This window comes from Tripterygium wilfordii, chromosome 18, assembly GCF_013401445.1.
Source record: "Tripterygium wilfordii isolate XIE 37 chromosome 18, ASM1340144v1, whole genome shotgun sequence".
In the NCBI taxonomy this organism is placed as follows: domain Eukaryota; kingdom Viridiplantae; phylum Streptophyta; class Magnoliopsida; order Celastrales; family Celastraceae; genus Tripterygium; species Tripterygium wilfordii.
Window position 1 is genome coordinate 10727552 of NC_052249.1, and position 22985 is coordinate 10750536.

The 22985-nt window shown below is 37.0% G+C and overlaps 3 protein-coding genes across 3 annotated transcripts; 2 read left to right on the forward strand and 1 right to left on the reverse strand.

Annotated features, from left to right (window-relative positions):
- Positions 1-83: 83 nt before the first annotated feature.
- LOC119984149 (oligouridylate-binding protein 1B-like) lies at positions 84-7000 on the reverse strand. Its single transcript, XM_038827970.1, has 12 exons — positions 6690-7000; positions 4290-4351; positions 3701-3803; positions 3449-3525; positions 3313-3374; positions 3135-3222; positions 2911-2986; positions 2734-2764; positions 2131-2250; positions 1913-1998; positions 1429-1605; positions 84-626 (listed from the first exon to the last, which is right to left on the reverse strand). The coding sequence occupies exons 1-12, from the start codon at positions 6792-6794 to the stop codon at positions 345-347; spliced, it is 1269 nt and encodes a 422-aa protein (XP_038683898.1). The 5' UTR covers positions 6795-7000; the 3' UTR covers positions 84-344.
- A 3507-nt stretch (positions 7001-10507) lies between these two features.
- LOC119983469 lies at positions 10508-14238 on the forward strand. The gene is made up of 7 exons (XM_038827140.1): positions 10508-10511; positions 11729-11766; positions 11818-12459; positions 12548-12691; positions 12875-13264; positions 13478-14014; positions 14089-14238. Exons 1-7 carry the CDS (start codon positions 10508-10510, stop codon positions 14236-14238), a joined length of 1905 nt encoding a protein of 634 aa, XP_038683068.1.
- Positions 14239-14822: 584 nt separating this feature from the next.
- LOC119984150 lies at positions 14823-15484 on the forward strand. The gene is made up of 2 exons (XM_038827971.1): positions 14823-15185; positions 15273-15484. Exons 1-2 carry the CDS (start codon positions 14959-14961, stop codon positions 15406-15408), a joined length of 363 nt encoding a protein of 120 aa, XP_038683899.1. The 5' UTR covers positions 14823-14958; the 3' UTR covers positions 15409-15484.
- Positions 15485-22985: the final 7501 nt, after the last annotated feature.

Below are 22985 nucleotides of genomic sequence, written 5' to 3' on the forward strand. Positions count from 1 at the left end.
GTTATGCTTATCTTTTGTGTAGGCAAGTGTGTCGCAGTGGGGATCTGGACACATAAAGGAGAAATTCAAAATGACTTTAAACATTCAAAACTAAAAAGACCATCCATACTACACAAAGCCAATTCCCCCTCACAGTAATCACTAGTGCTTAGCAGATACTCAACTCTACACAGGAACAGCAGTGCATACATATCACGTATTGCAGCCGTACATTTTGCCAGTATACTATATTATATATAAATAATCTCAAAAACATCACCGCAAGACGACATGTAAACATAAAAAGCTTCCTAAATTTCTGAAACTCAAACACCACCTGGAAAGAAAAGGAAATAAAGGTATTATCACTGGTAGTACATGAGCTGCTGGGCAGCCGCAACACTTTGGAAACCACCATCATATATTGCCTGGCTGGCTCCAGCACTCATTCCCATTGCGGCTTGCTTCAGGGCATGATGTCCCTGAGGGTGCATCAGAGCATGGACACTGCCCATCTTGCTCATTGCCAGCTGCCGCTCATAGGCCAAGAGGTCAGTTGCGGAGATGCCTGGCATAGGTGCTGCAGCGGGCGGGGGTAGTGGGTTTGAACTTGTGCCTGGTGGAGTGGGCTTGCTACCCCAGGAACACTGCAGGCACAAAAGAGAAAAAAAAATAATTTAACAGTCAGTTTCAGAGTATCACACAAAGCTGGAAAAGGTCTCATAAGGCTTCACTCGCAAACAAAAGTTGCACGTACTTAACAGCTCCTTATCCTCCTAGACTTCCATCCTTTAAAATTAAGAGGACTCTTTAAGAATTTAAGACCATAAGAAAATAAATCTTTTGCAAGCCTTCAGCATGTACTTTTTGAAAGCTTTCACCATGCATCAGTATTATCACTTGCAAGTACATTTACTTGATTTTATTTTTGAATTCAAATGACCTAGATTCTCATGTCTAACTCATAAAAAGATCCCTTTAATGGTATGGACACATCATGGATCTGTTGACTATGTCATTGTCATAGTTCTACTCTACTGGACTAGAAATGCTAGAACAAATCTGATAGAAATGCTAGCTTCTCTATTACCAAGTCCACCTTACTCAAAACCTGCCCAAATAATCTAAGGCTGCGCATCAAGCAAGAATAACCTCACTCCATGTAAATAACTGAATAGTAGAGAAGTTATAGGCATTATTACATATTAATCTATTCGAATTAATTCTATTGATAGCAGTTTAGCCCTAGATTTTATTGTGCCTCAACAAATCAAGAGGAATTAATTTTAAAAAAGTACTAACTCACGAATCTACTCAAGCACAGATACAACACATGCAAGTACCTACACAAAAAAGTCAGAGAGAAAGGGGTTGCCTAATGCAGTGTGTGTTTTGGGGGGGTTGAAAATAATCTAGCTAGGCCTTCATAAGATAAGCAGAATAACAAACCTTGATTGGCTTGCCACAAAGAATTGACTGAATGTTGCCCATTTGAATAGCAAGAGCTGCCTCAGCATGAGTATTGTATCTAACAAAACCAAATCCTTTGTCACGCTGAACCCTGACCTCCTCAATGACTCCCGCCCCAAGAGCATGGAAGTGGCAATGCAGATCAAGCTGTGTTACCTGCAAATAAAACAACATAATGAAATGTTAGAAATTTAATGATCCCAGAAATCACAAATTTTAGCTCGAAGTATAACATCGTATATGAGGAATGAGCATTTTATTGTGAAGTTGTGAACATAACAACTAAATGGGACACAATCATCATGAACACTGTATTATTTCACCTCCAATGGAAAGCATAACTACCGTTGACTACAATCAACACCAACGCAGGCAGGAAACAAAAGAAATACAGTTGGGATAGATAGGAACAGGGAAAGAGGAGAACATTGAAAAGGATGAAATTGGAGAAGATTTATCTTACCTCTGGAGAAAGATTGCCTACATAAACAGTAGTATATTGAGGATTGTTTTCAGGAGCTTCATTGTTTATCATCTCCTTACCGTCTTCTGCACACGCAATGTGGGAAATATAAGTTTGTTGATAAATAGCTCATTATTCCAACAAGGAAAAAAATATTTGAAATCGTCCATGAATAACTCATTGACTCCTATAATATCTGGCTCCATACTACCACGGACCTGATGAGCCATTTGTCAGTTCCACCACACTTTTAGCATCAGAGCTTTGCTTGTCTTCATTTGAAGCCGCTCCTTTTGTTGCCCAATTACATCGAATCTGCCTACTGCCAAGCCATTTTCCTGAAAGAAATAGAACAAGTTTACAATCTCGTAAATATGGATTTTAATTTACGTATCCATCAATTGCCATAAAATGTATGTCCATCATCCTTCATCGATCTATTTTTTACTATATAGGCTACCAGCATCAAGCATACTTGATATATCAGCAAACGAAACAGAATTCTGCAGATGATTCACGCATAATCAAACAACAAGAGGCGCATATAACATCTGTTTCATCTAAGACAGCAATTCAAAATGGGATACGGATGGGGGAATCTTCGGACTATTTTCAATGACAACCTTGACCACTTCATTCCCTACAGATATTAACATCAATAGGTACTGGGGAAGAAATGAAATTCAAATGGGATAAAAGAACGGGGGGAAAAAAGCCTCTTATAGGCTACAGCAATTCATATGGCTACTAAATCAATTTCATTCCCAATATACAGATCTCAGTAAGTTACCAGGTGCAATTAAAATATGAAGAAAACTTACCAGTCAAGTCATTAATTGCACCCTGGGCTTCCTGAACAGAAAAAATATGTTAAAAACTATCAAAAGAAACCAGTTTACTACAGGAAAGACACGTTAACTACAAGAAATGATACCTGTTGGCTTCGAAAAGAAACCAGTTTACTACAGGAAAGACACGTTAACTACAAGAAATGATACCTGTTGGCTTCGAAAAGAAACAAACCCGAAGCCTCTTGAACGCCCTGTCTTTTGATCCCACATAACCCTTGCATCTCTGAGAACAGGAAAGAGTGAGTTAGGTTGACCCACAACATGACAACATTTATATTATAACAGAAATAAGGGATTAAAAACCTAATACTACTAAAATTGAATATATAGATGATATTTATCAGCAGACACGAAGAAGAGAAGAGCCTTACGAACAACTGGGATAAACAGAAAAGCAAGCAAATAATGTCGCATCAGTAACCTCAGGGCTGAGATCTCCAACAAAAATGTGATAGTGACCTGCACATGACGGTGAAAATATTGTGTTACACATGACAGTGGATGAAAATACTCACATTCAAGAAAGAAATTAAATGGAGATGAACTAACTTGATGTATCTTCCCTCTGACCACTGGCATATGCCCAATTAACCTTGATCGGTTGCCCAAATCTGCAAATCATATAACATCAGATAAAGAGGAAATTCAAAAAGAAGGCAATGCTGTCATTAAGAATAGTACTCACAAATGCCTTCCATTGAGAGAGAGAATAGCGATAGCAGCCGATCTGCGATCAAAGTAGTGAATAAATCCATAGGATGACTGCATCAAGTAAAGGCAACAGAGATGTCAAACACGTCAAAAGGATTGAAACAAAACCTCCATTTCTAAAAGTATAATCACAATGTGATGAGACATTCTTATTATGGTGTTGAGTGCAGCAGTTCAAAATCAATCAAGAAACAATAAAAGCTATGAAAAAAAAACAGTAGCCTACATTTTCCTTTCTAACAAGCTTACACCCTTCAACAGGACCAGTACTAGCAAAAACCTCTTGAAGAAGTGGTTCAGTCACTTGTGTATGAATATTTCCCACATACCTGCATTTTCAGGGAAAAAAAATAAGCTTCATTTTGAATGGTAAGTTAAGTTTTATGGAAATAGAGGGAGACACCAAGGAGTTATCTCCCTATAATAATATACAGTTCAAAAGATCTGTAATGTCCACTATTATATACAAAACAATTACATAAATTCTTTATATCAGTTGCATGTATAAAATTTAAAGAAACGAAATTCTGAAGTGCTTAAGCAAGTATCTTCAGAATTAGAAAGCAACTGACGCATGAGCAACCCCATTGAGTGTTTTATAAAAGGATGATATACATGAGATCTATAAGACTTAAGTACACGCTAAGCGTAAATTCAAATTTTTGCAATCTAAAAAGTTAATAGAGCAGAATCACCAACTAGTAGAGAGACGAGCAAAAGTGGCATAGCCATTTGCTAATAGCATACAGGTCAAACAGAAAACATACAGCACATCCACAAAAAATAAAAAGGAAAATATCAAGACAGACACTCACACACTGCGACAAGTACTTGGATCAAAACCAGGAGGCAGATTTCCACTTGGAATTGGCTCTATCTGCAAAATAAAAAATGTGAAAAGGAAAATAAAATAAAAGACAAAAAATAAAAGTTAAAATAAAAGCTCCTATCCCACCAAAAATAAACCTAACCACAAGTAAAATACGTCACCCCAAAGCAGAGCCAGCTTCAACTAAACTTGAATTAGGAGGAAAAAAATATCAACGCTTGCACAAAATTTTAAGGAAAGGCAGACAAATTCAAAATGATAAGGCTGTCTAGAATAAAAATGAGGTCCTCCAGTTTTGGACACCAAACCAATTTTTTAGACCTCAACATTCTCAATAAGAAGAAAAAAAAGATGCCCCAGAACCAGATAGCCATAGTCCAAATACTATTACTAGAATTCCAACTCCTTTTCTTATTACTAGTCTCGCACCAAGCAACTAGATGACTTTAAGATGAGTGACTGTAGCCAAGGATGTAGCCAGGATTTGGAACTAGAGGGGGCACCGTGGGGGTTCGGGGGCAGTGCCACCGAAATTTTTTTTTGGACTATTTACTATATGCTATTTGTTAAATTTAGTAAACAAGCAAGATTAAAAAAAACATCTTTTACAGTCATCAATTTTAGTGATTAATGAGTAATGCTTTCATGAATTAATGAGTAATGTTTTTCCCGATTGAATTTGTGTCAATAACTTTTGTTAAATAAAATGCTACAAAGAGTTGAAATTGAATGAAATAAACAAAGATGGTTAGTTTTAGTTTTTAGATGAATAAATTGAATAATACAATCTTTATTAATAATGAAAAGCCATAGAAAAACTCTTTTATTTTAAGGTTGTCCAATGGCTAAGAAGCAAAATAATAAAGAAAAAAGAAATTGATAAAATCACCCTTAAAACCAGCATTAACAATTATAGGGAACTCTTCTATTTTAACGTCATCCAATAGCTACGAAGCAAAATAATGAAGAAAAAAAGAAATTGATAAAAAAAACTGCCAATTGGAGTCGAACTAGGGCTGGAAAAACTAAGAAGCAACCTAACCATCAGACCAAACAACATTTCGAAGTAAAGATTGCAAACTAATATCTATAATTAGTATTTTTTTATAAAAATCCAAGGGGGGCACGTGCCCCCCTGGTACACAACGTAGCTCCGTCCCTGACTGTAGCCCTGATTTTCAATCAAAGATGTTCATCTTCATCCATCACATTATCACTTTTTTGAGGAAATCCAGAGTATAAATATTTGCTTCCAGACAAAAGTTTTCGACCATTCATAAATCAAGACAACTCTTCCATGCATTTAAGCCCAATCAATAGACGAAAAAATAGGTTCACGTTCCCCTGTACCTTTTACTTTTGCTAAGCCCACAATAAGAGTAGGAATAGATATATTTTTACTACAGAAAAAGTAAGAAATTTATGGCTTAGGGCACTTAAAAATTGACTGCAACCATCATTCGTGAACCACCACAATATCTCAACTATCTACATGCTTTACATGCAATAGAGTGTTTGATAGAAAATGAAGGTAAAGTCAGGATAACTTGAAGAAAATGTAACACCCATACAAAAACTAATATGACATTTTACAGAAGATATTTCGAGTTTACATTCTTTCCAGGACTCTCAGCCTAAGTAAAATGTTACCAAAAGAAAACTTTAGAGCAGAGACTGGAGATCACTACTTAATCAAGTGGCAAAACAACCCCCCCATCACCTTGTCTAGGAGGACAGGTTTCAAATTGTTTCCCCAACACTCAAAAACTTACCTGTAAATATTTATTAAAAAAATATTAACACACCTGCATCTAAACTGTTCAGAACGACAAGTGAATTTCTACCCATTATGTTGAAGAAGAAATCAGCACTTTCAACAAGCAACACACCACAAATTCAGACACAAACCAGAGAATCATCCCTTGATAAATCTAAACGCAATTTAACATAGCCAGAGAAGCCTATGTTGCAATTATCTAGGGAGCAACATGACCGATAGCTAAACAGACATACTTACACGTAACAATGTAACATTGTTAATCAGACTAAACTATAATATACCAATTCTCAACTAAAGCTTCCCCAGCAATAACGAAATCCTAAGCTCCCTCTTTCGCTTCTTCAATTGAAAAAGAAAGTAATCAAAAAACTAAACGCGAGCATGAAAACCTAACGGTCAATTATGAGAATATTAGTCTCCACAATATACAAACTTAACGGAAAACGAAAACCTCGCACACCAAGATACAAACCTCGCAAAACTAACCCTAGCTCATACAATCCAATCACATTCAAACACAGGAATCAAGAACACAAATCACCGATCTCAATTGCACCGATCATCCAAGAATCGAAGGCTGAAAGATGAAGAGAGAGAGAATGGGACCTGAGGAGGAGCGAGGAGGCCAGGGTGATAGATGGACTGTTGTTGCAGGAGGGCTTGTTGCATCAAGGCCTGTTGTTGCTGCTGCTTCAGCCTCTGGTGCTGCATTTTCCCACCGAGTTCGAGCTCTCTTTTTTTCCTGGGATAATCGGTCCCTTGGCTTCTCGAGAAAGTCGTGATTGTTAGGGTTAAGAGGAATGGAGCTTCCACAGGACACAGAGAGAGAAAGAGGGAGAACGAGACAGAGAGGCCTCTGAAAAAGAAAAAATTAGTCGCCCCAAGAAAAGTATTTATAGATGGGTTTGTTACAAGGAGGGAAGAGTCAAAAAATCAGCTAGTGAGAAACAAAAAACAGAACAAGAAATTGGGCCTGCTATAACTCCTAAGCCCATCATTCTTGTCCATTGATAACTGAAACGAAAGCCCAACAGGTCTTGTAGCCCAGCCCCTGTGAGTTGTGACTTTTTAGCACTTTTGCTCTTCGAGAACGAATGCCCTTGTATTTGTTTACTTCTTTGCTTACCCAAAAAAAAGGAAACAGAAGCCCAAACTTGTGGCCTGTTTACTTAGGCCCAAATCACTTTCATTTTTGTGAGCCCATTTTAGAGATTTTGTACAAGATCATTTTCCTTTCCTACAAGAAAATAAAGTTGTAAGCTCTCTATAACTAAAAGAACGATCAGGGGGTAAGAGTAGCCAGACTACATTCTTTGAAAAAGTTACACAAGTTTTGCAGAAAGAGATAGAGAGAGCGATCATCCAAGGCTAATCACCAACCGCTGAAATATTTGCGGAGCGGGGGGCATGAATATTAGATGAATGGTGAAGCTCTACTAATCCAAATCAAGGAACTCCCCCATCTTCCTCATTGAACCTTTCAGGTCTGTAGTTTCTCTCTCAGCATTTTGTGCCTGCAGAAAAGGTTACCTCAACGATTAACACAATTAAGTGAATGGAAAAGTATCAAATCAGTACGGACTAAAAAAAGCATACAAGTTTTCAAAAATGTCTGAAATAAGAAACGAGTCTTACCACTCTAGAGTCACTGTAACAATAATCTAAAAAGTATATTTTTAACGCTTTCAAATTAAATTCCTATCCCTTTGAAAGCCCTTCTATTCCTCTGTATCAAATTGCCCAAAAGATAACTAGAGGTATGTCATTTACCATGTCTTTTCTTCCTGCTACTTGAGTTGCAAAATTCCAAGCTTTTCACTTCTTTTTTTTTACTGGACTGACGATCACTGAAATTCCCATGATCCACAACACTCCCATTGATCACAGAAATTCACGTCTCTCAAATCAACACCTGAATTTCATATGAGGGGAACTAAACACAAAAAGGCAGAATTTCAAACATCTAGCATCACTGCATCAGCATCAGTCTAACAAGTTTTAAAGTGTGGGACTAACACAATCTCCAACCCAACTTGATCAAAATAATATTGAAGATGCTCAGGTTACTCTAAAACTAAACTAGCCAAAATTGATTCCAATGGGCCATGTTGCGCATTAAACATAGATTGAAACAATAGTTCCTCTACCCTCAGCGAAATTCATCAAATACTAGTCCCATAGGACCCACAGCTTCATGCAAAGGGCTAAAGAGGACCCATACTCAAATAAGCTTCTTTCTTCTGAGATTTCATCAAATTTCAACAAGTTCGTAACACTAGTTTTGTTCAACAATCAACACCATAAAAACATGTGGACTAGTATTTTTTGTTACAGTCTATGTCAAAACAGAGCGTCCATGTCAACTTAAGAAGAACCGTGATGTCTAACATACCTTTGTCCTCTCAAAAGACAGCATTAACATCTACGTTGAATTATCTTGAGAGAGAGGGAGAGAGAGGAAGGGAGGGAGGGCGAGGGTGAGGGGGAGAGGGAGGGAGGGAGGGAGGGCGAGGGTGAGGGGGAGAGGGAGGGGGAGGGCGAGGGGGAGGGGGAGGGGGAGGGGGAGGGGGAGGGCGAGCGGGAGGGCGAGGGAGAGCGCGAGTGGGAGGGGGAGGGGAAGCGGGAGGGGGAGGGCTAGGGCTAGGGCAAGCGTGAGAGAGGTAATGGTACCAAATTGATCAAAAGAACGAAGTATCCCCAAGAGTTTTTGACCATCTCGGAGCAATAATAAAAGTTTTTCTGCACCACAGTATAAGAGGAAAGAGAAACACAATTTTAAGAATCCAGACAGCAGATAAGAAGAAAATAAAAGTCATGCTCACAATTAAACATCCAACTTCTATACAAATTTCATCAAAAATTTCAAGGCCAAAGATACAACAAATTTCCTCTAAAGAAAAAACTGCATCTAATATATGGTAGACATGTGAACTCAACCAAGTGACAAAAACTTTCAGAAGAAAGTAAAACAAAACCTCACAGATGCAATCATTTTATCCTCAACATTGAAAACACACTTGAAACCCATATTCATGCAATTAAAAAAGCCTCTCATTTCAAATCAAACTTCAGTGCTACAAATTGGAAGTGTAGATTACGGTCGTAGAAGCAGCGACATAACAAGTGAATAGATCCACGCTTCTGAAAAACAAAGGAACCTCATTGTTTCAGTACCAAATACTCATGCTCAAAAGCAAATGAACAGAAAATCTTGCTAAAACAAGGACCCTAAATACAATAACCAGACATAGCCCATAAAATGGGTAGAAGCCGTTGAATCGACAAGTATGACTAAGCACACAAAACTGGAAGTGTGCCCATCTGTAACATATAAACATCACTAGAGACGACAATTTTAATGAAGAATTTCTTCGAGTTAACTTTAAACCGATAATGCACAAAATTAATGAAACAAATATTTAAACCTCATAAAATACAGAAACACACAGGGAAATGCAAGAGCAGGGAGCTTACTATCAAGATAGTTAGAAAGAGAAGTGGATAGGTGAATGTCTCCAGCGCCTGCCCAAGACATTGATAATGAGCTAAATCCTTTTCGGTATCTCAAAAAATCACCGAAATTTTTTTGGAAGCCCAATCCAGAAATGGCATTGGCATCACGAAGTAGCTTCTTTGGTAGCCTGATCAGCTCATCTTTCAAATCCCCATACAAATACAAATACAAAGACTATCCTCTATCACAACCAACTCACAAATAACGTAAAACCCATAACCCTAACCACTCCAATCAAAGGAGAAAAACCCTGCTTTGTTGACAATTCCTCGAACTCAAGAAGAAAAGAATCCTAATACCACAACTAAAACCCAAATAAACCTCATTAACTTATCTAATCACCACAAAAAGTAGGCCAATTGTCAAAAATTTCCCAAATTCCAATCACACAGAGACCTAGAAGATTCACCACGCTAGTAGACTCCAAAAGGCCAGTCCGATCGGATCCCGATAACTGCAAACTGAGGGAGTCGAAGAGTTCCTCTTCCGGTTCCACGGGACTTCGTGGAATTCTAAAAGACAATAACAATGCAATCGCACCGCAAGAGCGAGAAAGAAATAAAATATAATAATTAAGAGGAAGCGACAGAGTGAGGAGATTCTAATTCTTAGGGTTAGGGCTTGTAGTTTGGGTTTTTCGGAAAAGTAACACTTTTTTAAACCAAATTTTGAAAACTAACCCACTTTTTTAAAAACATGAAATCTAACACTTTTTTGAAAGGAATTGTCCCAAATACCCTTATTCCACATTGGAACGACATAGTTTTGGTTCAAAGGCCGGCCTCCACTTCCCGCGACATCCTTCACCTTCTTCTTTCTTCTTTAACGTTCTTTTTCGACGATTTCCGATAGTCTCCATTCTCGAATACACTGTCATATACGATTTCTGTGACATTCGACCTGGTACAGCATGGGTATGTTATGTATTATTTAGTGTTGTATTTGTGTTTCGTTCCAGTAAGCAGTGATCACGGTTTGTGTTTTTGATTTTATCAGTGGTGGGTGCTTAGGGTTTTAGTTTTTCCAGCTATAGGGTTTCCATATTTCATTAGCGTTTATGGGTTTAGGTTTCCAGTATGTTGTTAGTGGATTTGGGTATGATAGGTTGGTGTTCGAGTTTTATGATTTGATGTTCGGGTAAATAGATTATCCTGTTTGAGGATTTGGGTTTGACTGTTCTGTTCGAGTAAATATGGTTTACTGTTCGAGTTTTATTGGTTGATGTTCGAGTTTTCTGGGTTGACTGTTCGGGTAAATAGATTATCCTGTTTATATATTTGGATTTGAATGATCTGTTCGAGTAAATATGGTTTACTGTTCGAGTTTTATTGGTTGATGTTCGAGTTTTCTGGGTTGACTGTTCGGGTAAATAGATTATCCTGTTTATATATTTGGATTTGAATGATCTGTTCGAGTAAATATGGTTTACGGTTCGAGTTTTCTGGTTGATGTTCGAGTTTTCTGGGTTGACTGTTCGGGTAAATAGATTATCCTGTTTGAGGATTTGGGTTTGACTGTTCTGTTCGAGTAAATATGGTTGACTGTTCGAGTATTTGGCTGTTCTGTTCGAGTAAATATGGTTTACTATTCGAGTTTTCTGGTTGATGTTCGAGTTTTCTGGGTTGACTGTTCGGGTAAATAGATTATCCTGTTTGGGGATTTGGGTTTGACTGTTCTGTTCGAGTAAATATGGTTGACTGTTCGAGTATTTGGCTGCTCTGTTCGAGTAAATATGGTTGACTGTTCGAGTATTTGGCGGTTCTGTTCGAGTAAATATGGTTTACTGTTCGAGTATTTTTATTTGACTGACTGTTCGAGTAAATATTGGTTTGATTGTTCGGGTAAATATGGTTTGATTGTTCGAGTAAATATTTGTTTGATTGTTCGGGTAAATATTGGTTTGATTGTTCGGGTAAATATGGTTTGATTGTTCGAGTAAATATTGGTTTGATTGTTCGGGTAAATATGGTTTGTTGTTCGAGTATTTGAGTTTGATTGTTCGAGTAAATATGATTTACTGTTCGAGTATTTTAGTTTGATTATTCGAGTATATATGATTTATTGTTCGAGTATTTTAGTTTGGCTGTTCGAGTATTATTAATTTTGTGTTTTAATTAATTGTCCCATGTAGACTATCTGATAAGTGAGGAGCAACATTTCCCCGCCTGGGTAACCACATTTTCAAACATATCAGTTGTTACCACTTCAATTAAATTGAAGTTGAATGAGGAGCAACTTGAGGTTTTTAGGCAATCATGCTTTGGCATGATGCTGGATGTACATGACATCAGTTGTTCTTCACAACTGATACACCAGCTTCTACTACGTCAAATTGTTTCTCCCCAGGGTGATTTTGGAGAAAGATTGCATTTCAATATTGGTGGAAAGAAGTGCACATTTGGTATTGAAGATTTTGCGATTATCACCGGACTATTATGTACAGAATCTGTGCCCGATGTGTCAAGTCTGGTTGATACATCTGTTAATAGGCTAAAATCCCTTTATTTTGAAGAAAAATGTGGAAAGGGCAAGGGTAAGGGGAAGGGGACCAATGTAAGCAGAGCTGAGCTGGAAGAGGCATTCGATAAATGTGATAATGCTCATGATGCTTTGAAGTTAGCTTTGGTGTATTTTGTTGAGTCTGTATTGATGCCTAGAGAGAGAAGAAATGCCATTAATATTAAGTGGCTCCAACTTGTGGATGATTTGGATGCCTTCAACCAATATCCATGGGGAAGCGTTTGCTACGAACGTACTGCTACCTCTCTTGCATGTGCCATGATTGGAAGGGCTGAAAAATACTTGAGTAAGGGTAAGGCAAAGGAGACATACAGCCTTTATGGAATGCCAATAGTACTCCAGGTAAAAAAAAAAAAGATCATTCTATTTGTGTTCTGTTTATTATTTATTGTAATAATAGTTTACCAATATTTTTTTTGATTATTTGAAGATTTGGGCGTATGAAATTGTACCCATTATAGCCCAGAGGTATGCCACCAAATGTGGTGAAACACACCCCAGAATACTCAAGTACTCAGGGAATCAAACCCCTACTTCAGATGACATCGTGTCAGATGTATTTGAACTGATAAAGGTTAGTGAAGTTAAAATGTTTAATAAAATTTGTTGTTCGGGTAGTTTTAGTCTTATGTTCGAGTATTTGTAGTTTTATAGTTGAGTATTTATAGTAACATGTTCGAGTAGTTGTAGGTTGATGTTCGAGTATTTGTATTTTGGTGTTCTAATTTCACTCATCACTTTGTTTTAATCTTCACAGATTGAGGTTCATGATGCTCTAGTGCCAACGGAGGCTGAGCTGGAGAAGGATTATGTTAGGGAGGTTATGAAGAGAATTAAGAAAAGAGAAATTAAAAGAAGCAGAGATAAGTCTGAAGAAGATGAAGAAGAGAAACAGAGAAAAGAGAGAAGAACTAAGAGAAGGAGGGATTACGATGTTAATGTTGAAGAAAAAATGAGAAAAGAGAAAAGAACAAAGAGAAGGGATGATCACATCGAGCATGCACATGCACATAAAGCTGGAGGGAATTTGATATTGAAGGCCAAGTTCGATGCCATAGAGCAGAAGTTGGGAGAGCATGGTGGTCAACTTTTGGACATGAAAAAGGAAATTGTTGAAAGTATTACTGGTTTTTTTGAGACTACCAAGGCAATTTACGAAGGTCTGGCAGTGTTAAAAGGAAATTGGGAGAAAAAGGAGGATAAGGATGGAAATCAGGATGAAAAGGATGAGAATGAGGATGAGGGAAAGGATGATGAGGGTGAAAAGGATGACGAGGGAAAGGATGACGAGGGAAAGGATGATGAGGGTGAAAAGGATGACGAGGGAAAGGATGAGGGTGAAAAGGATGATGAGGGAAAGGATGATGAGGGTGAAAAGAATGATGAGGGAACGCATGATGAGGATAAAAAAGAGGACCAGGAGGAAACGTATGATGCGGATAAAGAGGAGGAGGACAATGAGGGAAAGACAGTTTCCCCTGTTAGACATGCCGATGATGTTGAGGATGCAGCCGTAGTTGCTGGATTGATGGATCTCACAGAACAAGTGTTTGAACAGCCAATGACAGACAAAAGTTCAATTGGAGTTGAAGAGATTCCAAAAGCCAAGTACACATTTACACGGGGAAGAAAAAGAGGTTCCACATCGAGACGTGTAAATATATATAATCCAATGCGAACAGAGTGTCAATCACAAGAAAGAAGCACCAACCAAAATATTGATGGTCCTTGGCCAATCAATTTAAAGAGGTCGTATTCGACTCTTTGGAGACAAGGATTTGAAGCATGGGTAAGAAACAGGGCTGAGGATACATCTTATTTGGTTGTTGGTGGAAAGAAGTTATACAAAAATTGGTTTATCAACGCAATGACACCCGATTACTGGTTGACAGACCAGGTAACATATATATAACCATATTTAAAAAAAAAATTATTCGTAATAGTTACTTATAGTTATCTTTGATTTTGTAGCATATGGACGTCGCAATGTACCTCCTCATGAAGAGGATCAAGCAATACCCTGCCATATTCAAGAAGAAGGTTGTGCTGTTGGACACTATATTCACTGTAAGTATTTTATATGTGTGTTCGAGTATGTTTGTTAGATGTTCGAGTTGTTGAACTTGATGTTCGAGTATATTAGTTCACATGTTCGAGTATTTTAGTCGGATGTTTGAGTATTTTATTTCATATGTTCGAGTATTTTAGTCGGATGTTCGAGTATTTTTATTTCATATGTTCGAGTATTTTATTTCACATGTTCGAGTTTTTTAAGATACATGATCGAGTTTTTTAGTCAGTTGTTCGAGTATTTTAATTCACATGTTCGAGTAGTTTAGTCGGATGTTCGAGTATTTTTATTTCATATGTTCGAGTATTTTATTTCACATGTTCGAGTTTTTTAAGATACATGATCGAGTTTTTTAGTCAGTTGTTCGAGTATTTTAATTCACATGTTCGAGTAGTTTAGTCGGATGTTCGAGTATTTTATTTCACATGTTCGAGTTTTTTAAGATACATGATCGAGTTTTTTAGTCAGTTGTTCGAGTATTTTAATTCACATGTTCGAGTATTCTAGTCGGATGTTCGAGTATTTTTATTTCATATGTTCGAGTATTTTATTTCACATGTTCGAGTAGTTTAGTCGGATGTTCGAGTATTTGAGAAAAAATAATATAGTACATTTTACAGGTATCAGTTGAATCCCACTTTAATGAGTTCACTAAAGATCCTCATAATGTTGGAGAATGGGACAAACATGAAGTCTTTGAGCACTATATTTCTGGAAAAAACCCTGAAGGGTCCATACCATTGAATGGTGTAGATTACATTTACTTTCCCATGAACTGGAGAAATATCCATTGGGTTGCAATTGAGGTTGAAGTTGGCAACAAATGGATCAATGTATATGATCCCAAAATTTCAATCACCAGCAAGGAGGATTGCAATAATCATATGAAACCGTTGAGGACTATGTTGCCATACATCCTTCGTTTGGGTGGGATTGATGCAGGAGTCGCCCCATGGCCTGCTCATAGATTGCAAGTTGTTCCTCAGCAAGAGACCGGGTAAATGTTTCCAGTGTTAGATAAATTTTTCATGGTGGTTAACGTTTATATATTTTTGTAACATATATGCTATCTTATGTTTTACAGGGGAGATTGTGGGATGTTCACAATAAAATTTATAGAGGTATTGAGTGCAGGAATGCCAATACAACTTATTAATCAGACAGACATGATGTTTTACAGGAGGAAATTCGCAATCGAGTCATACGGACAACATTTTTAACTTACTTTTGTAAATATTTATTTTCATCCTATTAAATTGTATATAACTCAGTGTAATACAAATATTGGTTCGAGTAATGCAAGGTACATTTGTTCGAGTAATTACCTATTATCATCGAGTAATATACTATAATGTATATTTGTTCGAGTACTTTTCTTATTTGATCGAGTAATATAATATTCACATGTTCGAGTAACCTATTAAATGATCGAGTAATTCACATGTTCGAGCATTTGTTGAGTATATTCGAGTATATAGGTGTACCATTTAGCGTATTTCTTGGGTCTATTCGAGTAATTGGTGGCACATGTTCGAGTATTTGTTGAGTCTATTCGAGTAAATGATGGCCCATTTCGAGTAATTGTCCAGGCTATTCGAGTAAAACATTTAACTGTTGGAGTAATACATTGATTCTGTTCGAGTAATACAGTTAACTGATTAATGAATTTATCAAAAATCATAACATTAATGATGTTGGAGTCAATGCATGTTACATCTATGATGTTGGAGTCAATGCATGTTACATCTATGATGTTGGAGTCAATGCGATTGGCTCTTTGCATGTTTGACGATTATGACCTCGCTGTCGACACCGGGAACATATCCTCACTGCTATAGTTTCACCAGATGATGGGATCCTTCGTTGTCTTGGCCTCCCCCCTTGACGTCTAGTCGCCGGTGGGAGCAATACGTTGTCCTCGCTAACTTTGCGTTGATCCTCAATAGTTACTGGGTATATAGCTTCAGCATAAGCTAACATTAGGGCCTCATTCGTATAGTACGGAGAACACAAGGAATTAAAAGATATGTTCCGAACTCGACATGCAGCCAATGCGTGTACACAAGGAAGTTGGTCAAGATCAAACACACGGCATGAACATGTCTTGTTTTGTAGATCAACCTGTCCATCTTGATCACCATCTCGTACATAGTACTCACTATGGCTTATCGGTTGAACATTTAGTCGTTGTGACCTATTGCTTCTCTTTCTAACTTCCTTGTCACACTCGCAACATAGGTAAGACGTGACAGATGCTGCGTTATTACGACGAGCACTGAACCATTCCTGCAATTTGGCACGCAATTGTTCAACTAGCATTGTAATCGGCAAACTTCGAGCATCTCGTAGTATAGCATTCAAGCACTCTGCAATGTTCGTCGTCATGATACTATATCTCTTACCAGAAGACAGTGCTCTAGACCACCTATGGAAACCAGCTTCAACTAAATAAGCATAAGGTCTACCTCCGTCGACATTACGCAACTGATTCATTAAATGCTCGAATTCAGATGTTCGATACACCTTAGCAGCTTTAAGATATATAGGGATGATAGATTCGTTGAACCCTTTCGCCTTCATGTTTCGTTGGATATGGACGATACATGCGCCATGAAATGAACCAGGCAATACAAGTGAAACTGCCCTATCAATGCTAGGATTTCTGTCTGAAATGATACATAACCGTGAGAAGTCTTCAACTGTAATGGCATCCCGTAATTTTTCAAAAAACCATTGCCAAGATGCATTATTCTCAGAATCACCAATGCCAAAAGCAACCGGATAAATTTGCTCATTTCCATCCAAAGCAGTTGCCATAAAAAGTGTACCCAAATACTTACCCTTCAAATGGGTGCCATCAACGACGATAACAAGGCGCATTGAACTATGAAATCCACGTAAGCTTGCACCAATTGCCATGAAAAAATACTTGAATCGATTATCATCATCAGACTCAATATGAGTAATTGTACCAGGGTTATTATTCTCCAATACAGCACAATAATGGGGTAAGTAAGCAAATGATTCTTCCGGTGAACCACGAAGAGAATAAAGCGCACATTCTCTAGCCCTCCATGCCTTATCATAGGTAATATTAATGCCATATTCTCTTCTAATATCCTGAATTATGTCATTTGGTCTGTAAACACGCCCAACACCTTCATATCTGGCCCTGATGCAATCACCAATCACCCTTCCTGATGCTTGCTTGTGCCCATGATTCACAAATTCCAACGAACATGTGTGAGTATCATTGAATTTTTTCACAAGAAAAAGTTCAGTTTCTTTTAGCTTTATACCTCTCATACGCCATTGGCATCCACTTGCAAGACACTCGACCACAAGCAAAGACTTCGTCGACCTCGTCACCCTGAATTGAAAATTCTTCTTAATAGCATAGAGGGATATATGCTTATGCAACTCTTTCTTGTTTGTAAAAATCACCCCCACATCAAACGTATCAGATGATTCGCTGTTGAGGTCAATAGTATTGCTCCCACTATATTGCCCAACCTGAATGTTCTCACCCGTCTGCGTATTAGGATCATTAGTTGCAGCAACATCATCAACAACAAAAGGTTGAGTTTCTGGAACATAACTTGCACCTCCAACAAAAGGAATGTCATCATCGTATTCATCATTAATATTATCTTCTCGACCCTGGCCATCTCTAACAGCATCAAAATCTTCTTCGAATTGGCTTAAACTAGGAAAATCATCAATCCGATTTCTGGCACGTCCAACAAAAGGTTGAGTTTCTGGAACATAACTTGCATCCTGCGAATGAAACTGTTGATGTTCTTTTGGTCTTACTGTTATACATAGTGGGGTACCCGGTTTCCGTGAAGCGTCAGGTCGCCGTGCATCATCATTCTGTCGTAAGAAGAATTGCAAGTCATCTTCATTGCTAACAACCAACGGTTCCATATGGAAATGTGTGTTATATACAAATTTCATGAGCAACTCATTTGAAGTTCGATCAATTCCCGTAATCTTGTATATCTTCTCCAAAAAATCCTCATAGGAAATGGACTCATTCACAACAAAACCTTTCCCAGTACCACCAATGAATTTGTAAATTCCTCCTGAAAATTCCCAATCTCCGCCGTATATAACAACAAGGTCAACCACACCCATTCCTGAAAAACAAAATTGCAAGAACTTGAAAACTCGAACAAACATCATAAACAACTCGAACATATATAATAGAATACTCGAACAGATATCTTCAAACACTCGAACGTATCAAAAAAAACACTCGAACAGATGGCATCTAATACTCGAACAGATATCATAAAATACTCGAACATATCCCTTCAAACACTCGAACATATCAAACAAAACACTCGAACAGATGGCATCTAATACTCGAACAGATATCCTTAAATACTCGAACATATCAAAGAAAACACTTGAACAGATATCATTAACACTCGGACAGTTATCCTAAAACACTCGAACAGATATCCTAAACACTCGAACAGATCTCCTAAAACACTCGAACAGATATCATTAACACTCTGACAGATATCATAAACACTCGAACAGTTATCCTAAAACACTCGAACAGATATCCTAAACACTCGAACAGATCTCCTAAAACACTCGAACAGGTCTCCTAAACACTCGAACAGATATCCTAAACACTCGAACAGATATCCTAAAATACTCGAACATATATAATAAAAAATAAGCCATATTTTTAAATAATATTATTTGGATAAAAGTGATATTACCCTTCTCTTTAATGGTTATTAGTTGTACGTTTTCCGATTTTCTATGTTTATCTTTTCAAAACGCTTGGGGGACATTTGATTTTCTATGTTTGTCTTTTCAAAACGTGTGCGAGACATTTGATTTCTATGTTTATCTTTATTGGTTATTAGTTGAGATTTAATGTTTAATATTAATTACGACGTTTCGATTTTTGATAAGCATTAAATACAGTGGAGTTAATACTTAGGATTATTCCTATATACATAGCACTATCAAACAATAAACACTCGGACAGATATCATACACACTCGAACAGATATCCTATAATACTCGAACATATGTAATACAACACTTGAACAGATATCCTAAAATACTCAAACAGTTATACTAAAACACTCGAACATATGTAATATAATACTCGAACACATATCATAAACACTCGAACAGTTATCCTAAAACACTCGAACATATGTAATATAATACTCGAACAGATATCATAAAACACTCGAACATATATAATAAAAAATAAGCCATATTTTTAAATACTATTATCCGGATAAAAGTGATATTACCCTTATCTTTAATGGTTATTAGTTGTACGTTTTCCAATTTTCTATGTTTATCTTTTCAAAACGCGTGGGATTAGTTGAGATTTAATGTTTAATATTAATTATGACGTTTCGATTTTTGATAAGCATTAAATACAGTGGAGTTAATACTTAGGATTATTCCTATATATATAGCACTATCTACGGGAAAGATATACATCAACCGAAAAGAGAAATCTCCTTTTTGTATAATATGACATCCTCTCGGACTGCTGTCAACACCTTGAGGAAGGAACTGGAGGAGGCATATGAAGACCTGGAAGATCACGAAGCTAAGATTGCAGAGCTTACTAAAGCTCTCCAATCTGCTGGGAGTTCATTGTCCCAGCTCCATGAGCTAGCTGAGAAGCGAGCTATGGAGCAGGACACCCATAAACTCCAGGACTCCCTCCTTGATCTATCTGTTTTGATCAACGAGGTTTTAGATAAAATAAGTGAAAAATTGAACATCTGGAGTTAGGTTGTAATAAAAAATTTTATAAATAAAATTTATATTTCCGTTACATTATTTGTTTCATTTAATATCTGTTGTAATATTTAACCTGTTGAAATATTTACTCGAACACACATCCATAATACTCGAGCATATATCACATAAAACTCGAACATATATCAAATAATACTCGAACATATGTAACAAAATACTCAAACACATATGAAAGATACTCGAACATGTGTAACAATATACTCGAACATATATCACATATTACTCGAACATGTGTAACAAAATACTCGAACACATATCACATATTACTCGAACATGTGTAACAAAATACTCGAACACATCACATATTACTCGAACATGTGTAACAAAATACTCGAACACATATCACATATTACTCGAACATATATCAAATAATATTCGAACAGATATAAGTAAATACTCGAACATATATCCAATAATAGACGAACATATGTAACAAAATACTCGAACACATATGAAAGATACTCGAACATGTGTAACAATATACTCGAACACATATGAAAGATACTCGAACATGTGTAACAATATACTCGAACACATATCACATATTACTCGAACATGTGTAACAAAATACTCGAACACATATGAAAGATACTCGAATATGTGTAACAATATACTCGAACATGTGTAACAATATACTCGAACACATATCACATATTACTCGAACATGTGTAACAAAATACTCGAACACATATGAAAGATACTCGAATATGTGTAACAATATACTCGAACACATATCACATATTACTCGAACATGTGTAACAAAATACTCGAACACATATCACATATTACTCGAATCATTTAGGTTCAAATTTAATTCATAGAATTTGAAGAGTTCGAGTAGTAACCGTTTTAGCTTCCCCACGTTCTTTTAAAATAACTGCCCACTTATTAGAACGTTGTTCCTTCAACTATAAATAGGACATAGGAAGAAACTGTTTAAGGTCATCCTTTATCCTCTTAAATCAAAGATCACCCATCTCGATCTAAAATGAGTTCTTCTCATCGAACTTCTTCAAAGAGAGCAATAAATGAAGAGGAAGACCCCATTCCTCCAAAGAGAGCAAAGACTGAAGACCCGTCTTCTTCAAAGAAGACAGGGGTCCAAGAGAAAGGTTCCACTTCGACGAACACCGAGGAGCCTCAAGACCCTATCGTCGACATATTCACTGTATCTGAGGAGTTATATAGAGAAAATCCTGAGAACTCCATTGAAGGGTTGAAAGAACTACTGAAGGAAGCCGAAAGCAACCTTCAGAACGAATATGAACGTAACCAGTCCTACACGGACGTGCTCCGTTCAGTGAGGGATGCATTGATCAGAATTCGTGACAATGCATGGGGTCACGCTCGAGGCCAAAATGCTTATCGGCTACAAGAGTCCCTTTTGGACCTTGCAGCCCATGTTGGAACTGCAATGAATGACATAAACGATGTAATCCTTACATGGGCACGTTAGAGTTTATTTCACCTAATGTCAATTTTTATCAAATATTTCCTTTATCATTCTGTGAAGTCAACAAATACTCGAACATCAATAAACAAAAACTCGAACAGATATATCGATAAATACTCGAACAGATATCAACTAATACTCGAACAGATATATCGGTAAATACTCGAACAGATCTCAACAAATACTCGAACAGATATATCGGTAAATACCCGAACAGATCTCACTCGAACATATCTACAAAAATACTCGAACATCAATAAACAAAAACTCGAACATCTATCGGTAAATACTCGAACATATCTCAACTAATACTCGAACAGATATATCGGTATATACTCGAACATATCTCACTTGAACATCTATCAGTACATACTCGAACAGATCTACAAAAATACTCGAACATCAATAAACAAAAACTCGAACAAATCTCAACAAATACTGGAAGAAGAACATAAACTAAATCAAATGAATATGGTGTGTATACGATTGAATGCAAGGTAAGAGAGTTCTAACGAAGCCTATATACCATGCGAACTTAAAAATCACTCACTTGGGGTTATTAATGTCGATATAGAGCAAGAATGACGGCAGCGATGGGAACGCCGATAAGGCTGAAGAATGCCCAAGCCTAAACCCCAGACCTCTTGAAGAAACACCCGAAGATTTGGTGCGGCAAATAAACACCGGTAAATGTCAGGAATGGAGTTTCGGTAAATCGGATTTTGGTTTTTCTCGATGGGTTACGGATGTCTCTGTCTGCTGTGGGATGTGAGTGGCATTGATGTGTATTGTGGTATGTGATAAGGGTATTTCAGTCAGAAAAAAGCAAAAAAGTGTTAGATTTCATGTTTTTAAAAAAGTGGGTTAGTTTTCAAAATTTGGTTTAAAAAAGTGTTACTTTTCCGAAAAACCCTTGTAGTTTTGCAGGGTCCCCATTCAGCCAGTGGAAGGAAGAAAGTGTTCATTTGTTCATTAATTTATTATTAATTTTTCTGCAATTTATTTTGGGTTAACTCAGCCCTTCAAGTATTTGTGTGTATATGTAAACGTTAGGTTAATATAACATGTGGTGCTGAAATTGGCACAAGTTAAATTTTCGATCATTAAATTAATATAATTTGATTTTCAATGAACAAAATAAAACACAAACAATTTTTTACGGATCACGTGTTATATTAACCTTATATGTTATGTTCATATGCTGTGTTTCCTACGATTTTACTAATTTTCAAGTTGAGTATATTTATAGTTAATAATGATGTTATGGTTTTGTAAGATGTTTTTTTTTTAAGCGGATAACAAAACTATAGAAATTAGTTTTTTGGACATTCGAGAAAGACCTAAACTCGAAGTATCAAAACTGTACACATAAAAGTTTATCGCCATTAAATTGGGTCAAACCTCAACACGTAATCACATTGATATTGCTCATAGTGAGAATCAAACTCAAAATCTCCCGAATCTTATACGGTTTGATCCCAGTGAAGTTCACCAATTAAGCCTACCAGACTATCACCCAAATGGGGTTTTTGT

Excerpts from the sequence above, each read along its gene's own strand:
- LOC119984149 (XM_038827970.1), bottom strand. The coding sequence starts at position 6,794 with ATGCAGCACCAGAGGCTGAAGCAGCAGCAACAACAGGCCTTGATGCAA. Across the intron at positions 3,804-4,289 it reads CCAAGTACTTGTCGCAGTGT|GTATGTGGGAAATATTCATA; the intron begins GTGAGTGTCTGT and ends CTGAAAATGCAG. Across the intron at positions 3,375-3,448 it reads TCTCTCAATGGAAGGCATTT|ATTTGGGCAACCGATCAAGG; the intron begins GTGAGTACTATT and ends TATGATTTGCAG.
- LOC119983469 (XM_038827140.1), top strand. Across the intron at positions 12,692-12,874 it reads ATGTATTTGAACTGATAAAG|ATTGAGGTTCATGATGCTCT; the intron begins GTTAGTGAAGTT and ends TAATCTTCACAG. Across the intron at positions 13,265-13,477 it reads GTTTTTTTGAGACTACCAAG|GATGATGAGGGTGAAAAGAA; the intron begins GCAATTTACGAA and ends GATGAGGGAAAG.
- LOC119984150 (XM_038827971.1), top strand. The coding sequence starts at position 14,959 with ATGAACTGGAGAAATATCCATTGGGTTGCAATTGAGGTTGAAGTTGGC. Across the intron at positions 15,186-15,272 it reads GTTCCTCAGCAAGAGACCGG|GGGAGATTGTGGGATGTTCA; the intron begins GTAAATGTTTCC and ends TATGTTTTACAG.